General features: G+C 44.3%; 2 protein-coding genes across 4 annotated transcripts; one reads left to right on the top strand and one right to left on the bottom strand.

Moving 5' to 3' along the window:
- The first annotated feature begins 208 nt into the window (after nucleotides 1–208).
- Nucleotides 209–4,860, top strand: LOC131669014 (putative pre-mRNA-splicing factor ATP-dependent RNA helicase PRP1). 2 transcript variants are annotated; one of them, XM_058943565.1, is made up of 11 exons: nucleotides 209–366; nucleotides 443–504; nucleotides 959–1,256; nucleotides 1,349–1,412; nucleotides 1,493–2,256; nucleotides 2,322–2,483; nucleotides 2,554–2,773; nucleotides 3,000–3,122; nucleotides 3,201–3,391; nucleotides 3,475–3,637; nucleotides 3,740–4,860. In XM_058943565.1, the coding sequence occupies exons 2-11, from the start codon at nucleotides 455–457 to the stop codon at nucleotides 3,865–3,867; spliced, it is 2,163 nt and encodes a 720-aa protein (XP_058799548.1). In that variant the 5' UTR covers nucleotides 209–366; nucleotides 443–454; the 3' UTR covers nucleotides 3,868–4,860. The 2 variants fall into 2 exon arrangements, with proteins under 2 accessions (XP_058799548.1, XP_058799547.1); XM_058943564.1 differs by having other exon boundaries at nucleotides 229–504.
- Nucleotides 4,861–6,619: 1,759 nt separating this feature from the next.
- On the bottom strand, nucleotides 6,620–12,191 carry LOC131668978 (putative uncharacterized protein DDB_G0271606). 2 transcript variants are annotated; one of them, XM_058943503.1, is made up of 3 exons: nucleotides 12,141–12,191; nucleotides 9,870–10,343; nucleotides 6,620–8,882 (listed from the first exon to the last, which is right to left on the bottom strand). In XM_058943503.1, the coding sequence occupies exons 1-3, from the start codon at nucleotides 12,141–12,143 to the stop codon at nucleotides 7,332–7,334; spliced, it is 2,028 nt and encodes a 675-aa protein (XP_058799486.1). In that variant the 5' UTR covers nucleotides 12,144–12,191; the 3' UTR covers nucleotides 6,620–7,331. The 2 variants fall into 2 exon arrangements, with proteins under 2 accessions (XP_058799486.1, XP_058799485.1); XM_058943502.1 differs by lacking the exon at nucleotides 12,141–12,191 and adding an exon at nucleotides 11,934–12,061.
- Nucleotides 12,192–21,267: the final 9,076 nt, after the last annotated feature.

The following is a 21,267-nucleotide window of genomic DNA, read 5'->3' as shown; positions in this document are numbered from 1 at the left end:
GAAAATCAACAAATTCCCCAAATTAACACAGTTATCTTGCGTTACCTTGAAAAGTTATCTTAGGATCCCTAGAAATCATTCTATTTAACATAATGTAATAATTTTTAGGGACCCTGAGAAAAAATTTCCAATAGCAACGCTGCAAGTCACATTTAACAATGTTATCTGGGAAGTAATTTTTCTCATCAGTACTTTTCTCAGCCTGTAGAGCGCGACTTTACCTTTGCGCAAGATAGCAGAGCAAACATGGCCGCGATATTCTCCTCGCGGTGGTGTTGGCTTGCCATTTTGTGACGCCTCGTGTTCGCCGCAGCGGCAAAAGCAGCATCAATAAACTTCTCCAGGAGAACTCCATTTCTTCTTGTTGTAATTATCTGAAACCTCATTGCTGATTCAATTGATCGTTGATCAGTCGTTGCCATTGTGTTCAATTGATTGACAGGCAACAGCAGATATGTCTAAAAGGAGGATCGAAGTCGTTGATCCGTACGTCAAGCGTAAATGGTGAGTTACTTATATACACGCACGTGTGTTTATTGAATTTTAGTCGCGAGTATTATGGCAACGGAATGCTTTGATAAAAATTGCTACAAAATATTCAATGCATGTTGTCAGTGTTATTTATTATGAAAAAGATCGCCTAGCGGATACTACATTGTCAATGCTGCTATTTCTTTGTTATTTCGTTAATTTGTTTTAATTTGTTGCAAGACATTTTCTAGTATATCGTTCAACTTTTAATTTATTTTGTTAGATTTTTTAACAACTGTTTCATAATGAGCAACTGTTATTTGCTTCACTTTGATTATCATTTTTCGTTTTATAATTTTGTTACTCATCATCACTAATATTTTACTTCAAAATGTATTATCAACTTTTTGAGTAACTGTTCATGCATTTTCATGTAATTTATTGTTTACCAAAATTCATTGTAATATCCACCATTAATTGTTTACAGTGATAGCAGTTCGTCTGGTAGTATACCAGCTATAGCAGCGAGTATTGCAAATGCACAAAGACAAGTGCAATTAAATCCCTATACAGGTTTACCATTCACACCTCGTTATCATGAATTTTATAAGAAGAGAATTACTCTACCAGTCTTTGAATATCGAACCGACTTTATGCGGTTACTGGCTCAACATCAGTGTATAGTTCTTGTTGGTGAAACTGGATCTGGAAAGACTACACAAATTCCCCAATGGTGTGTAGAGTATTCAAAGAGCGTAGGTCAAAAAGCAGTAGCGTGTACCCAGGTAAAATTTACACATAATTTGTAAGATTAAAGAATAGAGATTGAGTGTTGACAGAATAGTGCATTTGAGTTAATTATTGATAATTTTTCTAGCCGAGAAGGGTTGCTGCTATGTCTGTAGCTCAAAGAGTTTCAGAGGAAATGGACGTAGCATTAGGTATGTGTCTTTATTTCTCTTACGAATATCAATGTTACTGTATTGAATCTCTCATTGAATTTGTAAATTATATATTACAGGTCAAGAAGTAGGTTACAGTATTCGTTTTGAAGATTGTAGCTCATCTAAAACTATTCTCAAGTACATGACTGATGGTATGTTGCTCCGAGAAGGCATGTCAGATCCAATGTTAGAAGCTTACCAAGTTATATTGCTTGACGAGGCTCATGAACGTACTCTTGCTACTGATCTACTTATGGGTGTATTGAAAGAGGTCATCAAACAAAGATCAGACTTGAAACTTGTTATTATGAGTGCTACTCTAGATGCTGGCAAATTCCAACAATACTTTGACAATGCACCTCTGATGAATGTACCTGGTCGAACTCATCCTGTTGAGATTTTCTACACACCAGAGCCAGAAAAGGACTACTTAGAGGCAGCTATTAGAACTGTTGTTCAGATTCACATGTGTGAAGAAATACCTGGCGACCTACTGCTATTTTTGACTGGTCAAGAAGAAATCGAAGAAGCTTGCAAGCGGATAAAACGTGAAATGGACAGTCTTGGTCCTGAAGTCGGCGAGCTCAAATGTATTCCGCTTTATTCAACTTTACCACCTAACTTACAGCAACGAATCTTCGAACCTGCTCCACCGACGAAACCAAACGGCGGTATCGGTCGCAAAGTCGTCGTGTCGACGAACATTGCTGAAACGTCGCTTACCATCGATGGTGTTGTATTCGTAATTGATCCAGGCTTTGCCAAGCAGAAAGTTTATAATCCAAGAATCAGAGTAGAGTCGCTCTTGGTATCACCTATCAGTAAAGCCTCTGCTCAACAGGTATGTGTCTATTTTTGCTGTGAATATCAATGTTACTGATGATACTAATAGCTCAGTACTAATAGAGAGCAGGTCGTGCCGGTCGAACAAGACCTGGAAAATGTTTCCGATTGTATACTGAAAAGGCTTACAAGAACGAAATGCAGGAAAATACCTATCCAGAAATTCTCAGATCAAATCTTGGTAGTGTCGTTCTGCAGCTGAAGAAACTGGGTATTGATGATTTGGTAAATATTTGAATTAATTACGGTCGATGGTTTTATTGAATAATTTTTAAATATTGATTGTCGATTATAGGTGCACTTTGACTTCATGGATCCACCAGCACCGGAAACTCTCATGCGAGCTTTGGAACTTTTGAATTATTTGGCAGCGTTGGACGACGACGGTAACCTGACGGATTTAGGTGCTGTGATGGCCGAATTCCCACTAGATCCTCAGCTTGCTAAGATGCTCATTGCTTCATGCAATCACAATTGCAGCAATGAAATTCTCAGTATCACAGCTATGTTGTCAGGTATGATTTGACTGAACGATGGTGATTTGAATGAATGATGAGCTTTAAGGAATGTTTGTTTATTTTTATCTTTTATGGACAATGAATAGATTTTTAAGGACATTGGCTTTTAGAAATAAGATTTCGTAATACATTTTTATTTTTAAATAATTTTACTTAATAAATTTCGATAAAGGGCTTGATGAAGTCACACGAATTGTTTTACTTATGATTGATATGCTATTAGTCCCACAGTGTTTCGTGAGACCAAATGAAATGAAGAAAGCTGCTGATGAAGCAAAAATGCGTTTTGCTCACATTGACGGAGATCATTTGACATTATTGAATGTCTACCATGCTTTTAAGCAGAGTGAGTATTGACTAACTTGATGTGTTTTTACAACATGTAAATAAATAAAAAAAACTAACGATACCTTTTTCTTCCTAGATCAAGAAGATCCTCAGTGGTGCTACGACAATTTCGTCAATTATAGATCCTTGAAAAGTGGGGATAATGTTAGGCAACAGTTGAGTAGAATTATGGATCGGTTCAACTTGAAGCGAACCTCGACGGACTTTACATCTAAAGATTATTATATTAATATTAGAAAAGCTCTTGTTAACGGTTTCTTTATGCAGGTAATGAATTCTTTTCATTTCCACTAAAAATATCTTTCGTTTTACTTAAGTAGCTACTTCAAAAATTATTTATATTCTCACAGGTAGCGCATTTAGAAAGAACAGGCCATTATCTAACAATCAAGGATAATCAGATTGTTCAACTTCATCCCAGTAGTTGTCTCGATCACAAACCTGACTGGGTAATTTATAACGAATTCGTGCTGACAACAAAGAATTATATTAGAACAGTGACGGATATTAAACGTCAGTATATGTATATATATATATATATAATTTTTTTTAATAATACTATAATATTAACTTATTAACTAATTTTTAATTTCTGGTTTATTTTTGGAATTTTAGCTGAATGGCTTTTACAAATTGCACCTCAGTACTACGACCTACAGAATTTCCCACAATGTGAAGCTAAGCGACAACTTGAAGTCATTCAAACACGATTAGATTCCAAGCAGTATCAGCAAGGCTTTTAATAAGCGCTGACGAATAAATATTCTATGTGATGAAAATTCAAGCACCATTGATGTGACTAATAAGATTTTTTCAATATTTGAAAAGATCTAAATTATCTAACCTATTTCAATGAAAGATCGAAAGTGAATGGTAAAAAGTTATATTTATGTACTATTTTAGAATTTGTGACTGAACTACTACATGTTTTTCAATAGGGAATTTGCTGAAACAAAAATGAAAAAGAAAGTTAGGCTAATTTTTCTAATATGTGAAAATCACAATTTTTATTGTTTGTACAAAAACAAAAAACCAAGTGCGTTAAGAAGTGAGAAGAAATAATTAAATCGTTTTTTTCTTTTTTAAACATTAAATAGCATCGAATATTTTATTACACAATAGCATAATACTTAATCCATTATACACCACCTAAAATGGTTACTAATTTTATCACTTGCATCAATTATTAAATAATCATTACAACTTCGATAAAAAAAATTACTAGTTTTAATAATATAACGATAAGTCAGAAATTGAAAGAAATCATTGCTGATTTTTTTGTCACGGTAATAATTAAAATTGCATCGATAATTATTTGAAAGTGTCATGAATTATTACAACTACATATTATACATTATGTAAATAGATCTTGATAAAACAAATAGTGAAACAAAGTTTTACATGATCCAATCAATAGCTGTTTCATCATAAGTTTTCATTCCACTAATAATGTAGTCTTAGTATGATCACACTAATTGGCTTACAATCATAGAACTAATGACGTGAAAATCGAATTGCAAGCAAAAAGTGTAGACTTTCGTTACGAAAGAAAATAATATCATTGTTATTCTCAATGAATTTAAAATTGTTTGACTTATACTGGACATAATGTGCGAAAAGAGTAATTGTATAAAAAAAAAGAAAAATATATACACTATTTGTAAGCAAAATAATTATTTGTCACGAGTTCATTAAAATAAAAAAAAATTAAGAAAATCGAACGAAAATTGACAAAATAAAATTAGATGTTAAATAAAACTATATTGGTTTGAAAACTTCGAATCTTTTAATCATTATACGCACGAAACACTTTTTTTGTTAGTGCAACAACATAAAAATAAACAATGAAATTATTATTTTTAAACTTTACAATAACATCACATTTCTTTCTTGTTACACTTATGCACCAAAACAAAAGAAGGACATCGCATTGCACTTTGCCCACAAAGCAAGTAAAGAACCCGAGCACGTATGTCAAAAGTCACAGTTTTTCCAGTCGAAATAGGAAAGTGGCAACAAGCCGGAGAAGATTTCACTCGTGGTTGTTGCATCCAATTTATTTTCTCGCAGAGCTACAGGCGAAAGAACGACAATGGTAAAATTTCATAATATTTTTCGACTGTGAGATTTTCAACAGAGAAGTGGGAGTCGCGACTTGTGCACTGGAAAAGGAAAGTGAAGAAGAAGAAGAAACCAACAGTAGCGCGCGCGAGTTCGTGTCATCGATCATCGCGCACAGCCGTGAGAACAGATTATAAGGAGAAAGAGCAAGTGAGCGCGACTCTTCTTTTTCAGCTATATGCCCAACGTGTAAAAGCACTTACTTTTCTCAGATAAATTATCATATTTAATTCACAACGTTGAATTACTTGAGGATAATTTAATGCACGGCGATATATTTCCTTTCTTCGTACTTTAAATTCCACACGCGACATCACATCGCATTTGGATAAATAATTTTAGCCGCGAGCTATTTTCGCTTCGAATACTTGAGTAGAAAATCATTTTTGAGTTATTGACCATTCTTGTTGGTTGACTTTTATCGGAATTCGTGAATACCTTAAGCATTCTATAGTTTGAGTGTTACGCCAAAACTCTTTTTTTAGAACTTTTAAGCGAAGATGTGATTATTACGTTTAACAGTTTGATTGGTCATTAATTTTACACGACAAAGTAGTGAAATCTAATGTTTCGAAATTAAAACTACGAAAAGAAAAAAAAGAAGAAAATAGAGTGGTTAATTATGTTCTGTGGAAGTGTTATACGTTGTGCAAGAAAAAAAAACAAATCAAGCTACAGGTTCGCGTGCGTTAAATAATCCGTTCGTGACCGATAAAACACGGCAGCTCGTAAATCAAACTTTTTTTCGAAACGCCTCTCGGAATCAATTTTTTCATCGTCCGTGAAATGGGATCCACAACCAATAACTCGGAGATTAAAAAAAGCAATCGAGTCGGCGCGGAAAAAAGGCATAGGAGAAATGCCTCGTGCGTCGGAATGCTCAATTTGGCATTGTGATGATGCAGCAGATGTGGCGAAAGTTGTCGGTTGCACGACTTTTTCGGGGGAGTACTCCTTGCTCGCAAACGACGACAAAGGGTCCTTGACTTTCCATTTTCAATCTCTCGGCGGAGACCGAGTCAATTGTGACGAGACGATCCTTGTGAAAAACCATAGCTTCGTGCTCGCTCGTAATTGTGTGTAGAGGTGGCATTACAATCCAAAACCGCATACAATGCTTGTTGCGATCAATTGTACGTTCATACGGGATTTATTTGTATTGTCAGACGTGTGTTTCTTCGTTTTAATGATTGGTCCCTACGGACTTTTTGACAATAAATTTTGATTTGTCGCCGTAGAAAGTTAATAACAGCATTGTGATTCGCAATCAGCATGCCGACCGTTCGATCATGCACTACTGCTATTTCACGAAATCAAATAGTAAATCAGCAGTCGCTTGTCTGTCCTCTTTTTGTGTTAAATTTATTTATTTAAACAAAAATATACATAATATATAGCAATGAATAAATTGTATCTCTTTACAGGTACACAGAAATAAGTACATAAATATACGTGTAGAAAAAGATTTGCTTTTTCAGGGTACACAAATTCTGGTTTTCAAACTATTTTCTGTTGATTGCACTGTCAATTGGCGCGCGCGCGAAATTTTCCTTGAATGCCTTAAATACGAGTCGTACAGTTGTACTGCGGGTGCGAGAGAGGATGAGCTGAAAATTTGATGACTTCGAGTCGTGAAGTAAAACCCATGAGAAAAAAGATAAAAGAACGATCGCCAGCAAAGTTGTGGAGATTAAGTGATTATTATCAAAATGACAACGATATATAAAAAGAGCGCGTAAATGAAGAGAAAAAGGACAATATCGTATCCAGGAAGGTTATCCGTTGGTTCATGGAATAAATTATAATCGAAGAGACGTTACCGGACAGCTGAAACTTCTCTTTTACGGACTCTAGCCAGCCGATATGTACACGAGGTCATCATTATTGTCGCGGCACTGTGATTTGCAAAAGTCTCACGGCGCACAGATCCAATCTATAAGTTAGTCAGAGCGTAATAATTTACAAGCAGTGGTCGACCATCAGACTTTTGCAAACGGGCGTTAAAAAGGGAGACTATCGCACACTTGTTGACGACCATCCACGCGCGGCTGTAGAATCGGAACACAAAGTCTTTGCAGCGTGACATTCACTTCTTTAACCCGCTGAACTGTTGAAATCCATTGGTCCGCTGCTCGGGGAAAGCGCCAACGTTGAGCGCCAAAACCTTGGACACGATATTGATGTCCTCTTGATTCCTCGTTCCCGAGCCCTGCAAATCGCCGGCGATACCCGACTGGTAGAGCAATTCCTGAATTTGCCTTGCCGGCGTAACGGATGGTGCGAACGGCCTCTGCTGCTGTCTGAATCCTAAATCAAAGGCGAAATTGCCGTTTTGCAGGGCCCGCTGTTGCTGAACGAGCTGGCTCTGCCTGACCGACTTGTCGTCGTTCTGGAAGTGGTTGAATCCAAAGTTAGCGACGGCGTTGAAAGCCTCCTGTCGATTGAACCTGGTGACTGGCGATGCCGGGGCGGGTGGCTGTTGGAAGTCCACGGGGAACGGTTGGAAATGTTGCTGAAGCGGCGCTCTCAACTGTTGCTGGGCCGCGGGTTTGAACGGTATTGCCGGCACGTTGCTCGGCACTTCCAAGCTCAGGCTCGGTTGAAGCTGGACGTTGCTCGTTTTGAAAGCCGTTTGCTGCTGATTGAAGCTGGCCAAGTGCGGAGCGTTGAACGCGCTGTTGGTTTTGAAGCTAGTTGGCTGTAATTGCTGAGCTAGGTTGTTCGGTTGGAAGATCGACTGTTGCTGCTGCTGCTGCTGCTGCTGCTGCTGCTGCTGCTGCTGCTGCTGCTGTTGCTGTGGCACGCCATTGGCGTTGAAAAGCGTCTGCTGCTGCGGCAACGGCAGCTGTTGCTGAATAATGCCAGCCGCTAGTTGAAAAGCCGGCCTCTGCTGCAATCTTAGTCTCTGCTGTTGGTGCTCTTGAAGCAGCTTCAGCCTTTGCTGTTCCTGCAGGTAGTACTCCTGCTGCTGCTTCTGTCTCACTTGCTCCTCGTAAGCCTGGCGCTGGCGCAGCAGGAACTGCGTCTGCTGAGCTTGCTGAGCTTGCAGCTGTGCCAGCTGCTTCTCCAGCAGCCGCTGCTTGAATTCCAGTTGCTCTTGGAGGCTCAACGGCTGAGGGTCGTTGGCACTCTTGTACAACGGCACGATGTTTTTGGGCACTCCTCTCTCGTCCTGCTGGACGGTGAACGCCGCGACCAACGGAGCTTGAAAGATCTTCACCTCCTCGGCTTCCTCTTTGTTGGCGTTGCTGTTGCTCTTGCCGCTGAGTTGCACGATCTTCGAGCCGAAGTTCGGCGTGGTTTCGTTGTTCGCGTTGGTCGCCGCGGTCGGCCGTGGAGCCACCAGTGAGTTTGCCGCTGCCGACGCGATGTTCCCACTGGCGCTCGCGGTCAGCGTTTCCCGGGACGTTTCGACGAGCGGTGCCAACGTGACGCTTTGCTGGACCAGTGGGCCGTCATTGCTATTGCTCGTCGTCGACAACGATGACAACGATGACGACGCGGTCGGAGGCGCTTCGGCCGACGACGACGAGGTCGAGGATGCGACGTTGCGGCTCTCCACGGTTTCCAACAGTTCGCCTGGCTGCTTCGCCTCGTAAATCGCTGACGACTTGTCCGATGACACTGCGTGATGCACCTGTCAACGCAAAGGGAATCGCTTGTTCTTATATGAATTGAGAGCGAGGGCTACAGTGGCGTGCGTGCGCCTCGGAAAAGGAACAACAACGGTCTTTGAAGAACATCCGCGTTGGCGAGCCGCAGCCAACAATTACTTATTAATTGTCCATCGAACGATTTTTAAAAGCGGAGCTACCGTCCCCGGTATAACCCGTAAATCTACAAGCGAGCAGACTTTCATTTACGTATTAAAGAGCATCGCGCCGTCCTATATACTTTGATGAGGAAATCGCTTGATCATTATAGTAATCAATTACTGCGCCTTGGCGTGTATATAAGAAACTACGACTTTTTAACGACGCCCGTATATTTTCAAAGTCGTAAAGCAGAGTCAAAGACGAAGAAGAAGAAGAAGGAGAGGCGACAGCTAGTCACGAATTACAAATTGTCGAAAAGCACAGCGAGCGCGACAGCCGCGCGAATGAATACTCGAGCGAGCGCCAATCAATCAGAACGAAGCGAGAGTTCGCGCCTGTGCGTGTATATACACACAGGCAGCGATGACCGCGCCGCGGGGCGCGGCGTCTCTCCGAACGGGAGAAAATCCAGGCGCGCGCCGCGTTTTCATCCGATACTCGTGAAAGTGCCGCTCGCCAGCGTCTCGCACGTGCTATCGCAATTTCTTTGTTTCTCCTTTTCTTTGCTGTTATCCGGCGCTGCTAGAAAAGTGCGCGCTCGAACGGGAACAGATCGGACGCAGCGCTGAAATTATCAGTCATTGTTTTCGCGTACGTAGCCGCGTGCCTTATATTAATTAAGACCGACTCGCGCACGGGGCGAAAGTCCCGTTTACGTGGAATCAGTAACCATGGTTATTAAAGCAGCGCCCACCGCCAGATATGCGCCATTACAATTGTACGTATGTACATTTTTCTTCGTTTCTTTTCCTTTTCGCGAATCGCTGCCCTCGCGATTTTTTATCGATCGAGCGCTGGGCAACGCATACCTGAACGCCCTTGATGTAATCCTTGGACGGCTGCTGTGCGTTGCTCGGTCTGTTATTGCTGGCCGCCTCGTCGCCAGTCACGTACTTGTCGTTCTCGACGAACGTGGTGTTCTGCAGCTTATCCTCGCTCGGCGTGTCTTCCTCGCCGGGGAAACCATCGAACGAGAAGCTCGTGCTCTTCTGCTTTGAAATCTCGAGGAAATCGTATTTGCTCTCGTCGATGTCCGTCGCATTGTCCTCGTCGCTCAGTCGATTCGTCGAATTTTCCTGTTGCTGCTCCGCAGATTCGGCTTCCAAATCGACAAGAGCCTTGAGCAGCGCGCGTCGTAAGTTTTTGTCGAGCTTCACTGGCGGCGGTGGTAATGATGCTGCTTCGGGTGACGAGGGAGATGCGATTAGATCGTCTACTAAATCCAATGGGCTCGTGGCTATAGTTAGAGCCACGGCTGTCGCTAGCAACACTCCTATTGTTAACTGCAATACCAAACATTGTTTTCAGTGTTTTTAACGAGATTTTTGTTCTTTTTGTTGTTGTTGTTGTTGTAAGATGATACGGAATAGTTATGCAAAGTAATATACATAAAGAAACTTCCAAAGTGTCTGAATTAGCATATAGTAATTTATGTGCTCGTTATGACAGAATCATTCCCGCTATAAAAAGATCATCAAAACACGCCTACAAAATCTCACGATAACGCTGTAAATTCTCATATATAAATCTAATTCAAGGAAACGTTCGAAGATAATCTTGGAAAATTATATTAAGAGCTTCATAAAAAAAACATTTATGTTTCGGGGGTCAATGAAAAAAATCCCAATCGCCTAAAAACAAAAGAAGAATGTACGTGTTTTAGTATCCGTCGTAGCAATAGAATCGTTCTTTCAGCAAACACATCTTCAACAATGCACGCATTAACTCTCACTAATTAAATATACCCGATAAGCCCACTCGGAGTGTCTAATTAGCCCGAAAAAGAAAAACAGAGAGAATAATGTTTTCGTTGGCGTTTTTGGCGTGCAAAAAAGAAAAAAAACGTGCGAGTTACGCAACGCGGGAGAACAGAGATATGCGTGAGAGAACTTTCTTCGAGGAGTCCCGGCATTGTTTTTGCTCTCGCGAAAATCATACTCGCAAGCTCGAATTTTCACCGACGGGAAATCAATAAGCATATAAGAGACGTTTATCATGCCGGGAAACTCGTCTATAGTTTATTACTCTCGCGTTTCCGCGCGCGTTCTCTCTTCTCGCGCAACGACGCGCCGCGCGAACATGACATTGGAGTTGGACGCGGAGCGCGTCGATATAACGCAAATGACGCACACTGCGGACGTCGTCGTCTTTGCGAGGACTGATCAGCCACGGAACTTTCGGAAAATTTTTGACCAACAAACTTTCCCCAGGCATGGCCGAGAAGCATCGCGAATCCAGTTATTCCGTGTCTGCGTGTGCGAGGTTGCGCGCGCGCGAGTATTTATTACAAACGTAATCAAGTGTCGTAATTGCAGCTTCCGTATAGTGCGTACGTTACACACCGATTACAGTCCATTAAAGCTCTGTGTTTTTTTGTCTTCTTGATGCTGCCATTACGGCGTGTGAAACTGATTTTACCTTGCTTTTTCTTTTTCATTTTGGTTATTATTAATACCATGTGAATTCATTCTTAATGTTTTTTTTTTGTGAAAAAAGTTGTACGTACTAATTAAGATGGAAGATTAATCGGCTGATACGCATACCGGGATCGAGTATTCACACGCTTATTCTTAAATAAAACATATCGCTCGAAGCGGGAAAATTATAGTTATGGTTATTCTATCCACTCGACATCTCGTCGACGCAAGCGAAGAACATTTTTAATTACAAAGCTATACAGGCAAAAGCGCCGCATATGTATCCGGAGCAAATTAGTCGTTGGCGCGCGAGGAGAGGGAAAGTTGAACAATGCGCGACGGTGTCGCGGATCGAAGAGCGATAGTGCAGTGCGAAAGATAATTAGCATGTATATGCACACGAAGCGGATGGAAACTTCATTAGCCGTGTGCATGGTGATCTTTACGATACTCAACTTGCTCTCCGCGCTTTACCATTTCACGACAAGCTTCGCGACAATTCGCGCTGAGCGTCGAAGAAAGCGCTACAGGCATGAATATTGTTGTTTGCTCAATGATGTCAAGCCGATACCGCACCACGTCTACTTTTCGTCCTTGATGTCAGTTCGCGTCGCGAAACGCCTCCGTCGTTTTTCGTACTTCAATTCACCTCGATTGCAGTACCATTTGGCAGTCGGACGGACGTCGCTGCGCACACGTTTAACGATGACTCAGGGATATCATCCGAACGACAGGTGTAGGATTTTCGTAGCGAGTGTAATTTACAACGAGCAACTCCTCCCCCCCCCCCCTCCATCCACCCCTCGACCCATCTCTCGAGAGCTGCGCGACGTGAATCGATGTTTCCGACAACACGACACCTCGACAATCTCGACATGGTGTATACACACGGCATCGCAAGTACGCTCGTTACATGACTTGCGAGCCTGCCAGTCATAAACTTTATTTACGGTAGGTCTATTAAAGCCCGCGAGCGCAGGACGCACGCGTGGTATGTATTGTGATGAGCACTCTCTGCTCGATCACCGATTCCCGATATATTAAACTTTCCCAAAACACAGCTCCGGCCATTTTTCGCGCGCGCTTTCTCCGCGTCGGGGAACAAAACCAGCCGCGCCGGACGCAACGTATCCCACGTTCGGGTTTTCGATGGGCTCGGGCAATTAATAGGCTGTAAATCAGACGGACGAGAATCGCAATCAGATATAAATAATAACCTCGAGCGAGCGCGCCTGATTAGAAGTTGGCGAGGAAAGGCGTCGGTGTTTTCACGGCGACGGAGCGGAGAAAGCATCTGCCGCGCCGCGCCCCGTCGTCGCGGCCTCGCAGGCGTTCGCGGAGATGAATACTTTCGACGATTGACGATCCTCGAAAAGACCGCGAGGGAAGCCAACGACGGCGGATTCGAAGGCGCGGCGCGCGTCGTTTGTCTCGCGCCGAAGCGACAATCGTCACTTTTGTGGGAAAACGCGCCAGCCGAGCAACGCCAATTCGAGGAACGGCACGCTTCGATCATTGCACGCGTTGACGTCGACGTTATATTTTTCGATCGTCAGGCTGGTTTTCCACGCGGGGTTCGTCGACGCGCTGCGCGGATACGTTTCGCGCGATCGATCGTCAACTCGTCAAGCTGTTTTGCGACGATTCAGATTTATCGTTAGCGCGACGAGGAGAGCCGATCGCTTTTGTATAGAGAGTGAAAATTGTAATGCGACTTATATGCCAAGAATCGAATGACAGAGACGCCAAAGGGCAAAAGAGAAAATGCCATCGGATACACGGTCGCGCACGTCGTTGAGTAACGCGCCGAGCTGGAGTAGGAAAAAGAAAACGATGACGCGAGAATTCGAGAATTGAATCACTCATTCGTGCGCTCTCGGGCAGTTTGATCTTTTATTTGTCGGACGCGCTCGCGCCGCCGAACGCTCGAAAAAGTGCTCTCGACGAGCTCTCAGTCGCGCGCGCGAGTACAATCGGAACGACGAGGCGACTTTTCGCGGCAGGTGGGTGTCAACGCCGCGTGAGATTTTACCGAGGAGTCGACGGCGTCGAACTCCCAGAAAGTTTAGAAAGCTTCAGCAGGGCGTCCGAAAAAAGAAACGCATCCTTTTATCTCGCAATTTACGATGGTAATTATCGCCGCGTTTCGTTCGAGAGTACCGTGCTAATAATCCTGTCTTTCGCCGTCAACTGATTGCGTGTATGCGCATTTTCGGGATTGAGACGTTTGATTCCTCGGAAATTTTCCGTTACAGCGCGGAAGCAAGAGAAAGAGAGAGAGAGAGATAGAGAGAGAGAGACGAAAGCGTGATGTCAGCCGACGACTTTCGAGTTTGGTTTGCGCTCTTGTTTTGCGCGTCGAGAGTCCAGCTTTAATCGCGATCGCTCAACGAAATCGAAGGCGGAGAACGCTTATTAAAAATTGGCATAGCGTTCAAATTGAGCGCAATTTTTCGAGACGCGGCGAGTTAATATTTTCGAGCGAAACGCCATCAATCGCAGGGAGTCTCCCGAGTGCACATAATTGGACAGCCGAAATGTTCTTCGTTGCAACGAAACCAGCCTCGCGCGAACGATAATCGATTCGTTAAGCCGTTTTATTTTCACTCTCTCCGCAAAATTTACGATCCTCCCGCTCGCAGCGATCAGCGCGCGCGAGTAACGCCGCGGACAAATCAATTACAGGAAATTCGGGCCGGCGAATCGTCGTTATCCGGGACACACCCGGCGCAGCCGCGGGGCCTCATACTTTCTAAAACGCATGTTTTGCGTATAATTCTATCTCCACTTTAATTTACGAGCGAAATTTTTGCGAGTCGAGTCCTGAAATTTGCACATGCGCGCGACGATGAATGAAACGAAGATGAATAAATGCGAGGCTGGTTAATTGAAAAGCCTCTAGAAAGCGCAATGACAAATAATGCATCAAACGAGATTGTCTGCTTTTTTTTTTCAAGTTGGAACGTGCGTTGATCGGCCAATCTATTTCTATGTACAGGCGTTCAGCATTGATTAGGATCAATTTCGATGTAATTGACGCCTTCACGAGGAGGATTTTCATAAGCTTTAAAACTCTCCGTGAAATCATGTACAGATGAAAAAGTTCAAAGCCAGCGGATTACTATGACTCTATTGAGAATTTTTAATCTGAGAATCGCCAACGGCCTACTTCCCTGGACGAATACACAATGACATCTCGCGTTTGAAATCAACGAACCTTTAATACGAAAGTGTGCCGAATTTCGCATATGCATATCCGTGAAAGCCTATTTTGACCTAACGGGAGCGATCGAAAAGCCCGACGACCACTCCCTGCGTCATATTTTCCAGCCGCGCACGATTGAATCTTAGCGCGCAGCGAACGTGATCGTGGCTGCGGCTTCGTCGGATCTAGCGAGTCCTGTGGACCGCGTAATTCTTCTGCTTGCCGACGATCTCTTTAATAAAGACGAGAATAACAAGTGACAAATTGAACCCCAACAACGGCAGGCAGAAAAAAGAAAAGCACGAGAGAATGCGAGAGAGATAAGAATCGTCGCTCACGAGATTTACGACGAGCGAAAGGAGTCGCGACGTCGCAGGTGTGATGCGCGTGCGCGCGAAGCGTTTCACTTTTCGGCGCGTCGAGCAGCTCTTTTGTGCGTGACACTCGTCAACGTCTTTACGTAAAATCAATCTTCACGCATTCTCGCTCCTCCGGAATGCCTTTCATTGGACCTTTGTCTTTGACGACAACGAACGAAAGTCCGTCTCTTACGGATTGACATGGGAATAAAGTCTTTCTTTTTGCTTGACAGCGATGGGGAAAAAATTGAATATTTACACCGAGAGGCATACGAAGCGCGCGCGAGAACAACGACGTTAAATTATCGGCCTTTCCGCGTGTCAATCCCTTGCGATCCTCGCGCAACTATGCTCTCGCGTGCCCAGGGGAATGGGAGAAACGAAAAGTGGATTAAGAGGCGCGTTGATGTCGTCGCGATCGTAGATGTATCTTTAATAAGCTGCGCGCGCGTGCGAAGGTGTGAAAGCCGCGCATCTGTTTTCTAATGCGCGAAATCGACGCGTCAATCAATGAACTTCAAGCCATGCGTGAAAGCGTAACACACGCAGGAGCAACGTGTTTTTCCATTTAGACACTTCGAAAACAACTCTGCTAGCGTCGTAAAGTCTGACTTTTAACGATCGTGAAAATGAAAGAAAAAACGAAAGAGAATAATTATCGTTTGTTATGTAGTCTTGCGTCGAGGAAGAAACTTCTATATGATTTTTCCCAAGAGAGATAGAGTTAGAAGGTGGTATCTGTTTACGGTGATTGCCGATATTGTCAAGATTTTACGCCAAAGTAAAAAATCAATTGAGTTGGCTATATCAGGATCCCTTTTTGAGAGTAAAAATAATCGAAGCGACATGAATACGGTAACCGAAGAGCCACGAAAAGCCCCAAAGGATTGCTTTAACGAGGCATATTATGACACTCAATTTAGCCATCGCGTTAGCGAAGACCTCGCGGCGGACAGAAACGACCAAACTTCCTAACGCACGCCGATTGCCGTGCGGCGCAGGTGATCGCGTCGCCGCACAATTTTCACCTTCTTTTTCTCCTACCCATCTCGAAGGAGAATTCGAGTAATCGCTATATTCCCGCGCCGCGGCGGAGGCTTTTCGTTTCTAATGCCTTCTCTCGTCGTTGGCGGAAAACTCGCCCGTATAAACATAATCGGCGCGCACGTGAGAAAGCGCACAGCAGCGACGCCATTGTGCGAGGAAGATTCGCCGCGGATGATTAAAAGTTATTTTCTCCTTATAGGCCCTCGAGGAGAGCAACTCGCTTCTTTGCCTCTCGTAATCGATTCCACTTCCATGCTTTTGTTTCGGCGCGGCGCTTGACCAATCGTAAGGCGTCCTTGTTTTTTTTTTGTTTTGGAAAAGTAATTTTTTTTTCCACGTGGAAATCCGTTAGCTGCATGTGAAACGATAATCGATGTAGTTTCTAATTGTACCCAGAGGAATCGAGAAGAGAGATGGCTCTCCTTTTCCTCGCTGAGGCTACATGAGAATGGAAAAAAAAGATCAGAGATGCCTTAAACGTGTTATTAGAAACCTACGATTATAGAATTTCGATACGTTTCAACTTGTATTCTAAATTTTGTCTAAATTGCCGTCCGAAGGAAAAGAAAGATGTCGAAATAACGAACGGCCGTTAACAAGCATTTAAGTATATTTTCCTCATTGAGCTGGAAATAAGTCAATTAAGAACGTGCGAGTTGATTTGCAAGTCTAATAAAATGCACGTAGGAGAAAAAGATGCTATTGGTGTCCTTCGCATGGATAAAAGCGATTAATTAATCGTAGTTGACGGATAAGATCGGTCCGCGGTTAATTGATATATGCCTTGAGAGAAATTCATTTGTCTAGAAAAAAAAGGAGAGTTAATCGTATTAGCACACGTGCGAAAATCGATTAAATATCGATTATTCAAGGAGCATCGCTTTAAAGCTGCCAAACGAATATGCTGACTTGTCGCGCGGCGCGCCGCGCATTAAATTGGATTAGAAATCGAACGTTTACCGCCGAATTCCATTATTCATCGAATCGCGCGAGCAGAAAATAAATCACGGCAACAAGGAGAGTCCGCGCGCGTTGCGCGATCTTCCGCTTTGTTTGGCGCTGCGACGAAGCGAGGAGATATGTCGATGCGTCGATCTCATTAATAAACGCCGATCCACGGAGATTGCGCTTTCACGCGTAGGAATGCCAGTTCCAAAATCTAACGCGCACCTGCTCCTCTTGTAATTCTAAATAAAACGAGCGACAGATTCAGTCATATATACTTTCACCCGTGGCATTGCTCTCAAAATGTCTCTCTCGCGTGTACTCAAATGAGGAAGGGCTATAAAAAAAGAATGCCCTTGATGTAACGATTGTAGCGATCGCACGAGACAGCATATTTCTTTTTTTTTTTTTTTACGCTTACGAGGCAATTGGGATTGCCGATTAAGCGTTCGTTATTCCCGCCACGACTTCATTTGAATGAACGATCGGATTACGAAAGACATGCTAGAGAACAACGGTCGGCCGCCAAGAAGCATACTCTCGAGTTTCGAGCGCGTGCACGTTGTAACGCCCATGTCTGGTGGAAAACAAAGGCAGCCGAAAAGTTGTCTCCCGCGTGTGTATTATTTCAGCGCGGCACGATCGTTGCCGCGGCGCTACCGGGCGTTTTTTTGTCAATCGGCCGAGCTGGATCGATCGACATTCATCCGCGCGAGACTTTCACTGGCGCCAGCGCTCCTTATACTCCGACTCGGAAAAGCTCGCACGTGCGACGTCTCTCATTCTCTCCCCTTTCGCCTTCGTGCCCAACTATTCATCAGCGTAATTGCGCTCGCGAGCTCGACTGCGCGATGCTTCTTCTCTCTCTCTCTTTCTCTCTCTCTCTCTCTCTCTACCTCGCGCGCGCTATCTCACTACGGAACGAACGATGATTTTTCTTTTTGGCTTGGGCGTAGGAGCGCAACTGGGCGAGAAATAAAGGGGTTGCCGGGAAGGAACGCGAGGATCAACGGCAGTGCGAGAAAAGCCGTGGGCGTGCGCGCGCGTACTCAGGCAGGTTTCATCGGCAGAGCGACGGCGCGAGCTGGCCTTTTATATAAACTTTCACCGCGCGAGAGATGTGCGCGCGGCTTGAACTTGTAGGTGGATCGCGCGCGCATGAGCGACCTCTCGTGTCAACGGCCTCGCTGCAAGTGCGCGCGTCCTCCGGCACGGCGATTCGGATCACCTCGTCGAGCGCGACAAGTGCGCGCGGGCCCGCGGCTGTCCTCGACGCGCCAGTTTTCTTCTCGGCGAGAGCCGCGCTGAACAATGAGAAAATATCGCTCGCGGCTAAAGAAAACAGCTGACTGCGCGCTCCTCGAAAGACGCGCGAGGAATCGACGGCCATTTACCGCGCGCGTACATTGGAAAAGCGCGTTGCCCCCCTCCCCGCCGCCCTTCGCTTTTTTCTCTTCTGTTTACCGGTTTCCCGAGCATTCTTCGGACTTGCTGACGTCGCATGAGCGTGTAAAGTCATTTTACAATTAAACATTGCATTTTTCTTCGCCGAGAACGCCGAGGTGCTCGCGTGTCAAGAAAGATCGCTTCTCTCTGAAGACTTTCGACTCGACCGAGTAGTATGTGTGTGTGTGTGTGTGTGTTGGAGAGAGAGAGAGAGAGATTTGATTGGGCGATCGATGCGCGCAGCGTATGGGTAATTGAATAGGGTAATCGACGATGATCGCGGTGCTCGCGAGTAAAAAAATTTTTGTTTTCTCAGTTTGCCCCTCCGCCGCGTATTTTCTCGTTCGTCCTAGTTTCCGACGGTCGCAAAATGCTCAGATGCGCGCGCGCGCATTTATAATCGATCCAGCCACGCCGGCTCCTTATTGTTTGCTAATGAGCCTCGCGTGTCGCTGCATCTCGAGATGGTGATCTGTATTTATGTCGATGACGTGCGCTGGAAGAAAGACAAAAAAAAAAAAAGAAAAAGAAGCCTTCGTCGATGATGTGTCGAGCGGCTTCTTGTTTTGCAAAATCTCGAAAGTGAAAATCCCACGACGACGAACGTGACGCGCGCGCGCTTCACGACTTATCGTGATTTGCACGCGCGCGAGCGCGCGCGCGAGAGAGAGAGACACAGAGAGAGAGAGAAGCCGCATGGCTAATTACTCGTGCGTTTTCTTTGCGGTTGGAACACTTCTTGTCGATATCGATCGCCGACTCGCATGCTGTTCGCTCGATTGTCGAGAAAGCAAGAAAAAGACCGAGTCCCGAACGCGGAAATCGCGATGCTAATCGTCGCTGTTTTTTCGCTGTTAAGCAGGATCGCGACGAGCTAATACGAGCGTCGTCGTCGGCTGATGTTACGGTTAGTAGCGGCGCTTGGAAACACGGAAATGAAAATGTATATCGTCGAAACTCGCGCGTACCAACGAAGCGCCGCGATCGCTGGCGAGATGAACTTTCACACGCGGACGACTGTGTCGCGCTACTGACTCGCTCCGATTCGTCGTGCGCCGTGAAGCCTTCAAAACAATTATTAGAACGCCCTTTGTGTGTTTCCGAGCACCGACGCGGCTTCGATTATCCCCTCGACCACGAGGAAAAAGGGGCATTCGCGTACGAACGGGGTCGGCGATAGCGAAGCATCGAGATCGAGCCGAATCATTTTCTCAGATTGATTTTCACTGAGAAACTAGATTTTAGCCGACCAAGGCCGGGCCGCCACTAAATTACGAATCGCGCGTGTACGTGCCGCGCGAAATGAATCGAGAAGTTGGCCATACGCGCGTGAAAATCAACGGAGTCGATTACACGAGAGAGATTCACTTTCTTTGGCGCCTGTGGGAATATCCGCGCTTGCCGATTTTCTGCTGCATGGGTGGAGCTCCGTGAACGCGCGCACGTGAGACTTTGCGCGGTTACGCGAATTTCCATCGCCTAGGAACGATGTCGTTAGCTTTTTTCGCGCGAGTTTTTTTTTTTTTTTTTTTTTATTTCGAGCGCGCACACCTACACATTGGCATGCAAATAACGAGAAAAAAAATACACACGCAAGCTATCGAGAGAGAGAAGAAAGTTGCCATGTCCCCTCGGGGTATAGACGCGCCGTTGCGTCCTCCCGACGATCATTTTTTCTCTCTCTCTCTCTCTCTCTCGCTGCCTGCCAAGAAGATGACTTCCGATTTCACTTCGATTATATTGCCGACACACGCGCGAGCGCGACTTTTAAAACGATGCACTCGACGATGTCAACGCGCGTTGTTTTGTGTGTTTTTTTACGAGATTGTTATTTCTTTTTTGTCAGGGAACTGGAAGAATCGATATTGTAATTGTCTAATCAAGCAGATTTTAGTTTGTAAAGAAAGAGAGAGAGAGAGAGAAAGCACTTGAATAAATGAGCTCCGCGTGAGAGGAAAATAATTTGAAATCCACCCACTTATGGGGAAGCAATCTCATCCTCAAATTGTAATTTATAGCATTTGATATATGACTATGTGCTTTATATGCCACAACTTTGGGCTGCTACCGATGCTGAATATCCGATTGAAAATTATCGCTGCCGATTCGTCAAGTCTCACTTGTCGTCGTATCGAAGATACCTTCCGAGAAAAAGTAGCGAAGAACGTAATTGAATGTATCGAAACGTTTAAGATAATCGGCCGTGGCAACGCGTGCTAATCTCTCCGTCCAGCAATCGATCATCGCTCCGTGCGATATATGTGGATTAATAACACTTCTGCTCTTTTCGCATCGCTTTCAACACTTCGCGTCGTATTAGCATTGATTGCTTCCCGTTTAAACCAGCAGTCGAAAGAAAGACGTGTATTATTTTAATCGACCAATTCAATGGATTTTTAATTTTTCTTTTATCACCCGGCGAATGTTTGTTGATGATCAAACGTGAAAAGCTTTGCAATCGAGAATGACACAAACTGTACAAGTGCCCTCGTACGATACACCTAATTTCGTAATTTGAAAGGCGAAGCGTGCGAATTGCTCGCCTTACGCATTGCGCGTTACACAAAATAAGAAAACACTTACGAGTCATTTTTTTCCCTAGACTTAAGAACACGAGTCAACGAGAGAGAGAGAGAGAGAGAGAGAGAATGATAAAAAAAATTCGCAGCAGCAGCGCAAAGCGAAAGCAACGTAAAAGCGACATCCTTTTTGTCGCTCAGACGAGAAGGAACGAAGGATAAAGCACAAGGAGAGAATGCACATTAAAGTGTAACTTTCACAAAGATAT

This window comes from Phymastichus coffea, unplaced genomic scaffold, assembly GCF_024137745.1.
Source record: "Phymastichus coffea isolate CEN01 unplaced genomic scaffold, Cenicafe_Pcof_1.1 PCOF00085, whole genome shotgun sequence".
Classification (NCBI taxonomy): Eukaryota; Metazoa; Arthropoda; class Insecta; order Hymenoptera; family Eulophidae; genus Phymastichus; species Phymastichus coffea.
This window is presented reverse-complemented; position numbering and strand designations above follow the sequence as displayed.

Excerpts from the sequence above, each read along its gene's own strand:
- LOC131669014 (XM_058943565.1), top strand. The coding sequence starts at position 455 with ATGTCTAAAAGGAGGATCGAAGTCGTTGATCCGTACGTCAAGCGTAAA. Across the intron at positions 1,413-1,492 it reads GGAAATGGACGTAGCATTAG|GTCAAGAAGTAGGTTACAGT; the intron begins GTATGTGTCTTT and ends TATATATTACAG. Across the intron at positions 3,638-3,739 it reads AACAGTGACGGATATTAAAC|CTGAATGGCTTTTACAAATT; the intron begins GTCAGTATATGT and ends TTGGAATTTTAG.
- LOC131668978 (XM_058943502.1), bottom strand. The coding sequence starts at position 12,011 with ATGCCTGTAGCGCTTTCTTCGACGCTCAGCGCGAATTGTCGCGAAGCT. Across the intron at positions 10,344-11,933 it reads TGGTAAAGCGCGGAGAGCAA|TTAACAATAGGAGTGTTGCT; the intron begins GTTGAGTATCGT and ends TTGGTATTGCAG. Across the intron at positions 8,883-9,869 it reads ATTACATCAAGGGCGTTCAG|GTGCATCACGCAGTGTCATC; the intron begins GTATGCGTTGCC and ends TTGCGTTGACAG.